Raw genomic sequence first — 11,811 nt, forward strand, 5'->3', positions numbered from 1 at the left:
TCTTGTGTTGTTAAAATTAATACGATTGATACCTTAGCTGACTTAATTCTTCTAGAACCAATGAAAGATATTGATGTTATCTTAGGTATGGATTGGTTAGCAACTTGTCATGCTGATGTGGGTTGTTACTCCAAAACTATGAAGTTTGACATTTCGGGTATCTCACCTTTTATTTTAAGGGTGACGATTGTCCCACTTTAGCTAGCATCATCTCATCTATGAGTGCTATGCAATTGATGGATAAGAAAAACCAAAGATTTCTGGCAGTTGTTAGAGGTATTGATGCTGAAGTGCCTAGTCTTGATCAGGTTCCCATAGTTAGAGAATTTCCTGATGCGTTCCTAGATGAGTTACCAAGGATGCCACCTAACCGCGAAGTTGAATTTTCCATAGAATTGGTCCCGAGATTTTATCCTGTGTCCATTCCTCCCTATCGTATGGCTCTAACTGAGTTACGAGAATTAAAGGTTCAATTGGAGGACATGCTGGAGAAAGGATTCATCCGTCCTAGCACTTCTCCGTAGGGTGCTCCTGTTCTATTCGTAAATAAGAAGGATGGAACGATGCGATTATGTGTGGACTATCGTCAGCTCAATAAGATAACTATTCGTAACAAGTATCCATTACCAAGCATTGATGATTTGTTTGATCAACTTCAAGGAGCTACTTGTTTCTCTAAGATTGACCTGCGTTCAGGGTACAATCAATTGAAGATAAAAGAGGGAGACATTCCAAAAACTGCCTTTCGTACTCGTTATGGACACTATGAGTTCTTAGTAATGTCTTTTGGTCTGACGAATGTGCCAGCAGCTTTTATAGACTTGATTAATCGAGTCTTCAAACCTTTCTTAGATTATTTTGTTATTGTCTTCATCAATGATATCTTGGTATATTCGAAAAGTGCCACGGAGCATGAGTATCATTTGAGGATTGTGTTGTAAACCTTAAGAGATCACAAACTTTATGCTAAATTTTCTAAATGTGAGTTTTAACTTGATCAACTGACATTTTTTGGGCATGTTGTATCAAAAGATAGAATCATGGTGGATCCAAAGAAGGTTAAAGCCGTTCAAAAGTGGCCAAGGCCTACTACAGTGACGGAAATTCGTAGCTTTCTAGGGTTGGCTGGCTATCGGTGATTCATCAAGGACTTCTTGAGAATGTCTGCACCATTAACCAAGTTAACTCAAAAGAATGTAAAGTTTCAATAGTCAGAAGTTTGTGAGGAAAGTTTCCAGGCGCTTAAGGCTTGTCTAACCTCAGCACCTGTTCTTGTTTTACCTTCCTGATCTGGAGGATTCTCAGTCTTTTGTGATGCATCTCGGATAGGACTTGGTTGTGTATTAATGTAACATGGCCAAGTTATTGCCTATGCCTCGCGACAACTCAAGAAGCATGAACAGAATTATCCAACTCATTATTTGGAAATGGCAGCAGTCATTTTTGCTTTGAAGATTTGGAGACACTACCTTTATGGTGAGACCTGTGAGATCTATACGGATCACAAGAGTTTGAAGTATATATTTCAGCAGAAGGATTTAAATTTGAGGCAACAGAGATGGATGGAGTTGCTAAAGGATTACGATTGTACCATTTTGTATCATCCTAGAAAGACAAATGTTGTGGCGAATGCCCTTAGTAGAAAATCTATGGGTAGCTTGGCCCATATCCCTCTTGTAAGGAGACCAATTATTGAAGAAGTCCATCAATTGGAGGCTGGTGGAATCCAATTTGACCTTGGAAAATCAGGAGTTTTCTTAGCACATGTCCGAGCTCAATCTTCCCGGATAGAACAAATCAAGGTTGCACAAAGCAGTGACTCAAAATTAAGAAAGCTTATGGAAGATGTTCGCAATGGGAAGAACTCATAATTTTCTCTTGATCAAGGTGTTTTGCGATGTGGGCAACGCTTATGTGTGCCAGATAACCACGACTTGAAGAAAGCGATTTTGGAGGATGCTCATAATTCTAAGTACACAATTCATCCAGGCTCCAATAAGATGTATCAAGATCTGAAACAATTGTTTTGGTGGGAAGGCATGAAGAAAGACATAGGAGTTTTTGTTTCTCATTGCTTAACTTGCCAACAAGTTAAAGCTGAACATCAAAGACCTGCTAGGTTATTGCAACAAATTGGGATACCTGAATGGAAGTGGGAAAGGATTACGATGGATTTTGTAACTGGTTTATCTCATAGCTTTAAAGGTTTTAATTCAATTTGGATAATTCTGGATAGAATGACGAAGTCAGCCCACTTTCTTCCTTTGAAAATAACTTTTAGTGCAGCTCGGTATGGTCAACTTTATGTTGATAAAATAGTTAAACTACATGGAATTCCAGTGTCCATTATTTCAGATCGTGGACCTCGGTTCACCTCTCATTTTTGGAAATCCTTTCAGAGAGCATTAGGAACTCGTCTGGATCTTAGTACAGCTTTTCACCCTCAAACCGATGGACAGTCGGAGAGGATGATCCAAACATTGGAAGACATGTTAAGATGTTGTGTTCTAGATTTTGGTAAAAATTTGGACAACTATCTACCTTTGATCGAGTTCTCTTATTATAATAATTATCAAGCCAGCATTCAAATGGTACCATTTGAGGCTCTTTATGGGAGAAGACATAGGTAGCCTATTGGGTGGTTTGAGGTTGGTGAGGTTAAGCTTTTGGGGCCAAATTTGGTACAAGATGCAGTTGAGAATGTTCGTTTAATAAGAGAATGTTTATTAGCAGCTCAGAGTAGACAAAAGGCTTATGTTGATAATAGAAGGCATAACTTAGAGTTTTCAGTTAGTGATCATGTATTTCTTTGAGTGTCGCCTATGAAAGGAGTGATGAGGTTTGGAAAAAGAGGCAAGCTTAGTCCATGTTACATTGGTCCATTTGAGATTTTGGACAGAATAGGTGCAGTTGCTTACTGCTTGGCATTGCCGCTTGAGTTGTCTATGATTCATCCAGTCTTTCACATATCAATATTGTGCAAATACCTTCCTGACCCATCTCATGTGCTTGCACCACAAGCCATAGAGCTAAAGGAGGATTTATCATTTGAAGAAGAACCAGTGGCTATAGTTGATCGCCAAGTAAAGAAACTACGTTCTATAGAGATAGTATCGATGAAAGTTATTTGAAAAAATCATTCAGAAGAAGAAGCAACTTGGGAAGTGGAGGATGCCATGCGCGATAAATATTTGTATTTGTTTGAATCTGAAGGTAAATATCATACTTATCACAGTATATGAGTTTGAAATTCGGAGACCGAATTTTTTAAAGGGGAGAGAATGTTATAACTGAGAAAAGAAAAAAAAAAGAGGAGGGGGCACTTGAAAAGCATGTGACCCCATTAATTCCTCTTATTTCCTTCAGGAAGGCTCCCGAAGCCCTTCCCCCTCCCTTTCTCAATCTCATCTCTCTCCATCCTCATCCCTCCTATCTTCCTAATCTCTTCCATCTTCTTATATTTTCTTATTTCAATCATATACTATCATCAAACTCACTTTTCTTCATCATACTTCCTTCTTCTTTTCTACTCTAACTTCATTCATCCAAATTTTATTTATTACAACCCCAAATTATGGAGTTTTAACTTAATGAGTGAGGAAAGTATTCAACTTTTGAGTTCCGGTTATTATTGATGCTTCAAGGTAACTCTTTGACTCAATAATTAGCTATATCTCAAATTTTTGTCATCTCTATACTTGTGAGTATAGCAAAATCCGAAGTTAGGATTTTTAGGTTAGAGAATTTGGGGTTTTTGTCAAAATGAGTAAGATTATGTTAATTGACAACATTAATAGCTCACAAATATCATTATTGTCATATTTCTAGAGTTGTAGAGTTATTGGACATCACTTGGTAGCTCGTTGACGCGCTCAGAACTGCTTCTGGTTTCTTGGAATCAAGTTGTGAGTGAATATTATGTCTATAATTATTTTTAAGTGTATTATTATTATATTTAAATTGAAATGTTATTTCTAACATTTGAAAATATTTTATTGTTGTGATTTTTGAATCATTGGAATGAATATTGATTTGAAAAATTAATAATTTTATAAAAATAAATAAATAAATAAATACACACGGGACGATATTTATATATTTTATAAAGCATATATTTTCTTACTTGACTTTATGAAACTTTAATTAAATTCTAGTATGCATTCTTATATATATTTGATTTATTATGAAATTTAGTAATCTGTTATATGTATTACAGATTTGTTATAAGTGATTTGGTTTGGATTGGTTGGGAGACTTTAACTAGAAAACCATAGTTAACGGCGGTTATGACGTTAACTTAGATGCATCTAACTCAGACCTCAGCTAGCAGGGGCATTGCTAGCCCAACGTGTAGGCCACACGTTGGATTTGTTATACCGTACGGGTACACTAGAGAAAAGGGATACCCTTAAATGTGGAGTCGTCCTAAGTGTGTAATATTTGATTTGATTTGACTTCTGGAATGAGAATTCTCATTTTAGTTCATTCCACTTAATTATTTATCTATTTATTTGCATAATTAATTAATATGAATTTCTCATCTTTGGAAAGAAACATAATTTTCATGGTAAAATTGTATTGTCTCGTATGGGTTATAGATATAATGTTTGTTCACTAAGTTGCAAAACTCACCCTATCATATTCCCATATTTTTCAGATACAGGTGTCATTCCAGATTCCATTCCATCCGCTCCACAGTAGATCTTATTCATTCAGTGAACCCTTCTTCTTTCCAAGGGCTATGTGATATGTAATGTAACCTTCATGTAAAAATTTAGAGTTTGTCAATGCTCCATATGCCACAGGCAGGATCCTCGTGTGGGTTATGTTATTTTGAATCTCGAACTATTTAAATAGTAATTATAATTTGGTTATGTAAGACTTATGGATTTAACTATATACTCTAGTTATCAACTTAATATATATGATGCGTATTTTGGACATGTTTGGTTGTGGATATGATTGGAATATGTTGTTGTTGTAGTCTTTGGAAATGGATATTTATTATTGAAACAGGAAGATAATATTTATGTTGGTAAGGTCCTAGGAACAGAGGAGATTTTATCTTTTTTCCTGAAAAATTTGGTCGTTTGGCTTGCTGAGGGACTTGTCCCTTGAGCGCCAGTCATGGCTTAGTTCGGGTCATGACAGTGGGTCCAACCACCACGTCCAGTGCATGCATGGCGTCAAGATCCAACGTACACATAAAAGGTGACATTCATTGGTTGACTACCTGAGGGATGAACCACTACATTCTCCGCTACTGCCTCAACTCCCACATCACCATCTTCGTCTTCGTTGCCGGCTTCATAAGTGGCTTCGAAGTCCTCTTCGTTGTCACTATTCATTCCTTCGTACACTGCAGCTCTATCATCCTCTATATCTAAATCATTTTGAATCGCATATGCCTCTACGTTTTTAAAGTCAACATACAGCTCAATCTGTAGCTGTCGCATCTGAGTCTGCCGGTGAATTTGGAACATATTCTGCATACTCGCTTTGTTAATGATCGGCATGATATCAAACTGTATTAGACCACCAAAAACTACAACCGGATTCCGGTATAAAATTATGCTCACTCTCCTTAACATACCGTTCTCCATGCTTTGACAGAGACCGTTCTGAAGCTCCATTAACGTCATGGTGCATGGAACCACAAACGAAAACGGATTCTGGCACACAAACCTCACTCCCTCATGAGTATTCTGTATTATCTCACCGTTGCGATACACTACCAAGTTTGCGGTACCCTTCGTTACACTACCAATACACTCAAAGAACACTCTTCTTCACAATGAAAATGGTATCGAGTTTTGCCTTATATAGAGGGGAGCATTCAACACGCCCACCACGTGTTGCTTCATCAGCCAGTCGGAGTGAGCCACGTGTCAACACGCCCTACCCGTGCTGACTCAGCATGCCCCCACGTGCTGGAGATTCAACCAACCAGGCTTCGCCACGTGTCAGCACACCCATGCGTGCTGATTCAGCACGCTCCCCACGTGCTGCTTGCCAACCCAACCAGGCTTCGCCACGTGTCAGCACGCCCTATGTGCTGCTTGGCAACCCAACTAGGCTTCGCCACATGTCTTCCATGCCCCCCACGTGCTTCATGTAATACTCCCACTGCGTGTTATATCTTGCATCTGACACATCCACCAAATTGTAATTACACTCGCTATACCCATTTCTAACTAAAACACCACCCTTAACTCCATAATCAAATTCTTAGCCCAAATTTTCTTGTGTCAATTTTATTGTTCTACTTCTACTCTAGTGCACCTCTTGCCTATTTCCTAACCAATCAACCACTTACAGTTTACTATTTTGTTAAATATATTAAACTTGAACAAAATATTATTTAGAGTAAAGTACTAAATTGATCTCCTACGTTTGGACGTAATCCTATTTTGACCCTTAAGGTTTAAACTGTCTTATTTGAATCCAAAAAAAAAAAAAAAAATCATTTAGCTTCAATGTAGTCCCACCTTGATGTCAAAGCTAAATAATTAACAGAATGTGCTACGTGACAGCAGTGCAAGAACAAGGTCGATAACTTAGAGAACAAGTACAAGTTTCAGAGGTACAAAATCAACAATAGATGCATCAATATATTTATTTATCATTCTCCTTAGTTCTATAGAAAATATTTCATTTAAATTGTCAGGAGAATAATAAATAAATGTATTAATGCATCTATTGTTGATTTTATGCCTCTGGAACTTGTACTTGTTCTCTAAATTATCGACCTTGTTATTGTACTGCTGTCAAGTAGGACATTCCGTTAATTATTTAACTTTGACCTCAGAGTAGGACTACATTGAAGCTAAATAAAACTTTTTTTGGATTTAAATAGGATACTTTAAACCTTAAAGATCAAAACAGGATTACGTCCAAATGTAGGAGATCAATTTAGTACTTTACCCATATTATTTATTAAAAGAGCATGGACATTTTGAAAATGAGGAAATTGTAAAATTAGTTCCAAAATTTTTACTAAATCAAATTGGCTTTTTGAATTTACAAACATTAATTAAATCGATTGATTATCCATGAAGTCTTGATCGATTTAGACTATTGAAAACTTTAGTGTTTCACATTAACTAAAATTAGGTAGGGTTTTTAAAGTTATTATCAAAAATTGATTTTGAGGTGAAGATTATGACAAAATTAAAATGATTTTTTATTTGTTTACAAGTTGAAAAAGATTGTGCATGTTGATGAATGATAAATATACATATTATTAAAAGTTGTATTAGTCACAAAATTTGACTATATTCAAAAGTCAAAAGAAAATTAATAGATTTCAAGTTAAGGGTTAGCAACAACTCAGAAACTATGTGTACAAGATAATAATAAGATAGTTAAGTTGCAGAAAATCTTATTATAAAAAATCAAATATCCAATATAAAACGTGTTAAGACTTAAAGAATCAATTTAAATATTTATTCTATGTTAAAAAGTTTTAAAATTAATCATTGAGAATTTTAATTTATTCTCTAATTATTCTAAATATTTAAAGGAGTAAAAATTAAATATATATGTCACTTTCTAAAAACATCAAAACTAAAAAATTCAAAAACTTTTTATTTAAAAATTAGAAGAATAATTAGAAAATGTTATCACTCCCAATCATTTTTCAAGTTTTAAATTGCTGTATTCTTAAATCTTAATTAGTCTCCACAAGACAACAATAAACTATTAAACTCACGAATATTGTTATTTCATTAGTCATTGGTTAATGGTTAGAAATAGATTTTTTCAAATTTTTTTAATAATTAAAAAAATAAAATATAATTTTTAATATTTTAATATTTTTTTATATTTTTACTTAATTTTATTTATAAAATTAATAGTAAAATATTACATTTTATTTTTTTAATTATTAAAAAAAAAATTGAGAATATCTATTCCCATGAATGGTGAGGTCATAGGTGGCTAAGAAAAGTGGCGAGAGAGAATGAACTTGAGCAAGAAAAGCGGCTTCATCCAATAGCATCCACTATTTTCTCACACAAGTTTATTACTACAATCCAAAGTATGCTTTGACTCAGCAAAAGCAAGTAATTGAATCCTAAATAGTATATAATCTTTGGGATGTGCTAACGTTTTTATTTGTGTGCTTGAGGAGTTAGGAGAATGGAGGATAGCATATAGGAATAGAATAGGATAGCATACAAAGCTGCACTCAAGGTGTTTGTGTATTTGTCTGTGTGAGAAATGGGGAAGTTGACACTCCCATTTGTGGGGATGATCATGGCCGAACTTGCTCAAGTTGGATTAATCATACTCAGCAAGCAAGTCATGGCAAAAGGAATGTCCAGCTTCATCTTCATTTTTTACTCCAATTCCCTTGCTTCCCTCATTCTTCTCCCTTCTTCCTTCTTCATCCACAGGTAAAACATACTATTGCAATTGCTTTCTTGTTTTGCAGCTGAAGAACTTCACTATGTATTAATCTTTCCAATAATTGGCTTCTGAATTCTCATTCTTGCAAGATTTAACCGCCCTCCAATTACCTTCTCCACCATTATTGGATGCTTCTTCCTTGGACTACTCGGGCAAGTTTAATTTTGCCTTATTATACTCCATCATCCATATTGTTCACTATCAAGTTCAAAGAAGAATAATTGTGTTCTAAAAGTTCGATTTTTTTTTGTTGGACTACTTGGAATTAATTGTGTGGATTAGAAAATGGCAATAGAAACAAAAATTACATGTTATCACTTGGCTTATTTACACTGCGTTGATTTGTCTGTGTTTGAAACGTTTTATCATTTTCACTTGCCAAGTTCACATCCGGCATTCTAAGGACAAAATAAATATTATTCAATAAAACTATAGTAATTAATTATATCAGGATTTAGAAAATTTTATCAAATAAAGGATCTTACGTTTGGAAAGAATAATAGTAAGCTTATGTGGAGTCAAGCCCACCTTCTAGTATATCTATCCTTTTTTCTGCATCCTGAAAAAGTAAACAATCATCAGCCAATAAAAACACAATAAAATTGCCAATATACACCAAAAATCAACATACCTTTGTGCAGACTTGTCATTTGTTTTTTTTTTTTTTTTTTTTTTTTTTTTAGATTGTCTTCAGTTTTATGGCACAGGCCTTTGGGTATGCTGGTATTAACTACAGTTCAGCTACACTCAGCACTGCAATGCTCAACCTTGTTCCTGGCTTTACCTTTGTACTTGCCGTTCTTTTCAGGTTGATAATCTCATCTCCTCTTTGTTGCTAATAGCCACTTTTTATTAATTATATCTATGGTCAATGTTGTCATTAACTCATTTTTGACATAGTGGTGGGGGTAAAATAAAAAAAGAAAGTATCTCTTCTGTGGTAACTTCAAAGATGTTGTAATTATGTACAGCATTCAACTAATATCAATGGAGATGGAAATATTGTTTTGTTGGATTAACTGTTTTTTAAAATTTAATAGCTTGTCAATCAACATGGCTTAAGATGAGACACAATGGTATTGTTAAATCCATATAGTTGGCCCCACCTAGTGTGAAAAATATTCTGTTGTTATAATCATTTGATTCATTTCCACAACGTAAGGGTTCATTTTAAATTACATTATGTCTTGAGTGATGGCTTGCAGAGTTGCAGTAGTTCATCATCTTACTAGATTTCTCCCCATCTGTTTAGTAGTTGCATTTATGAATAAATTGTTCCTTTAAATAACTCTGTTGAATCAAGTCATGCCAATTTACAGGATTAGCTTTTTGTATCCTGAAGTCCATTTGTGTATGTAATTAGTACACTTTAAATGGCATATAACATCTGCAAGTGGTCCTTATTTCCGATTTTCCTTAGATCATATTATAAGTGACTGTTAACACCTGAACAATAAATCTTGTACTACTAAAAAAAACCTCTAAAGTTGTATCCGGAAAACAAATATACAAATATGCCATTTTGGAGTAGGACATCTGATCCCTACATATGAATTTGGATTCAACATTTGCATAAACATATATCCAGATCACCTTATGTGAACTTAGTTTGATTGGTCAATTGAAAAATCTTTAGAAACTCTTATGAGAAAAAAAAAGGCTAATAAACTAACTCATCCAAGTTTTGAAAAATTTTCTATTGCTTCTGGGTGTGTCTATCCTTCTTTCAATTATATATAGAAGGCTCAAACTAAATATGCACTTGGGGACTATAGTTCACTGCTACATACTCTGTGTAGCTTATCCATCTCGCTGGTTTCAGGTTGGAACAATTTGATTGGAGAAACTCTAGCAGTGTAGCTAAATCATTGGGAACAATAGTATCAATTGCTGGTGCATTCATTGCCACTTTGTACAAGGGCCCTGCAATTCTGATGGGACTATCACCTGCTAACTCATCTCTGCAGCCACTTTCGTCACAAGATCCCAACTGGATACTCGGAGGATTATTTCTTGCACTGGATTGTGTGATGGCTTCGGCATTTTTAATCGTACAGGTGAAGTTACCAGCTTGTAATATGGCTTGTACAATATGCAATTTCAACTTGCTTGGTGTAAAAAAATACAAGGAACTTAACTTTTCTTGAAAAATTACTTTAACTGATTAACCATAACTGGATGTTTTCAGGCTTATGTTCTTAAGAAATATCCAGCAGAGTTCATTGTTGTATTCTTTTATTGCTTCTTTGTGGCCATTCAATCTGCTGTGACCTGTTTGGTTGTGGAAAGAGACATCGATGCTTGGAGCTTGGAACCGATGCAAAGATTGCTCACAGTTCTATACTCGGTAATCAAAATAATAATGAATCGAAGCACAACTAGTAACAGCTATTCACCTATAATTCAAGCTTCATCTGTGTAAACATTTTCAGGCAGTCTTTGGTTCTGTCTTTCAAGTTGGTGTTGCTACTTGGTGTTTACACCAGACAGGACCTGTTTTTGTTTGCATGTTCAAGCCTGTAGGAATCATCATATCGGTGGTCATAGGCGTTGTTTTCCTCGGCGATGCATTCTATCTTGGAAGGTACATTTTGTGTTTCTCTTGTAGACTGTGTTTGGTCATAGTAATGATAAGATTTGTTTCATGTAGCACAATTTCATTTGCTGTGTTTTATCCATGCAGTTTGGTTGGTGCTACTGTGATTGTTGTTGGGTTTTATTCTGTACTGTGGGGAAAAGCCAGAGATGTTGAACAAGTTAGCTTGGAATCAAGGGGGAAACAAATCCCTCTTTTGAAAGAAAACAACACTGAAGAGATATAAATGTGTTGGTTGGTTCATTCTAAAGGATGCTACAATTCTGCCACCAAATCAGGCATTTTCTATTTTTTTTAGTCACAGCAAGTGGCTATCATACTGCCATAACCCTTTAAATCTGTGACAAATTCTGTTACAAAATATTGGAAGAAAATTATTATGGTAGTATTTATGTCGGATATTTGTACCATTGGCTTTAAATAAGGGGGGTATGTTAATCCATGTATGTATAAATAATACTGGATAAATGGGGAAGTCTTTGAAAGTTCTCTATACATATCAAAATTTGTGTACTCTTCACACCTTTTTTTTTTTAATTTTAGTTTCTAATTTTATTAGTATTATTTTGTTGTTTTTATGAAGCAAGAAATTCCCATGTTAGAAGCAGACTATCATATTCTAGGCACTTGGAATTAGCTAGCTTTCTTTCAATGTTCAATTAATTTTGGTCCAAAATGAGAGAGTATATATCCAAATTTAGCTAAGAAATTTTATTATACATTTACATATTCAATATTGAAGTAACTAAAATCTAAAAATACAATTAGCAAACTGGTATTGTAATAAGAATTTAGCTAATTTATAT

At 34.8% G+C, this 11,811-nt stretch overlaps 1 protein-coding gene across 3 annotated transcripts; it reads left to right on the top strand.

The window, feature by feature from the left end:
* On the top strand, positions 7,904-11,521 carry LOC107605959 (WAT1-related protein At3g28050). Of its 3 annotated transcripts, XM_016307915.2 has the most exons (8): positions 7,904-8,038; positions 8,132-8,396; positions 8,499-8,561; positions 9,104-9,217; positions 10,232-10,466; positions 10,598-10,756; positions 10,842-10,993; positions 11,093-11,521. In XM_016307915.2, the coding sequence occupies exons 2-8, from the start codon at positions 8,221-8,223 to the stop codon at positions 11,229-11,231; spliced, it is 1,038 nt and encodes a 345-aa protein (XP_016163401.1). In that variant the 5' UTR covers positions 7,904-8,038; positions 8,132-8,220; the 3' UTR covers positions 11,232-11,521. The 3 variants fall into 3 exon arrangements, with proteins under 3 accessions (XP_016163401.1, XP_016163402.1, XP_016163400.1); XM_016307916.2 differs by having other exon boundaries at positions 7,932-8,396; positions 9,093-9,217; XM_016307914.2 differs by having other exon boundaries at positions 7,932-8,396.

The sequence above is a fragment of the Arachis ipaensis genome, chromosome B07 (assembly GCF_000816755.2).
Source record: "Arachis ipaensis cultivar K30076 chromosome B07, Araip1.1, whole genome shotgun sequence".
In the NCBI taxonomy this organism is placed as follows: domain Eukaryota; kingdom Viridiplantae; phylum Streptophyta; class Magnoliopsida; order Fabales; family Fabaceae; genus Arachis; species Arachis ipaensis.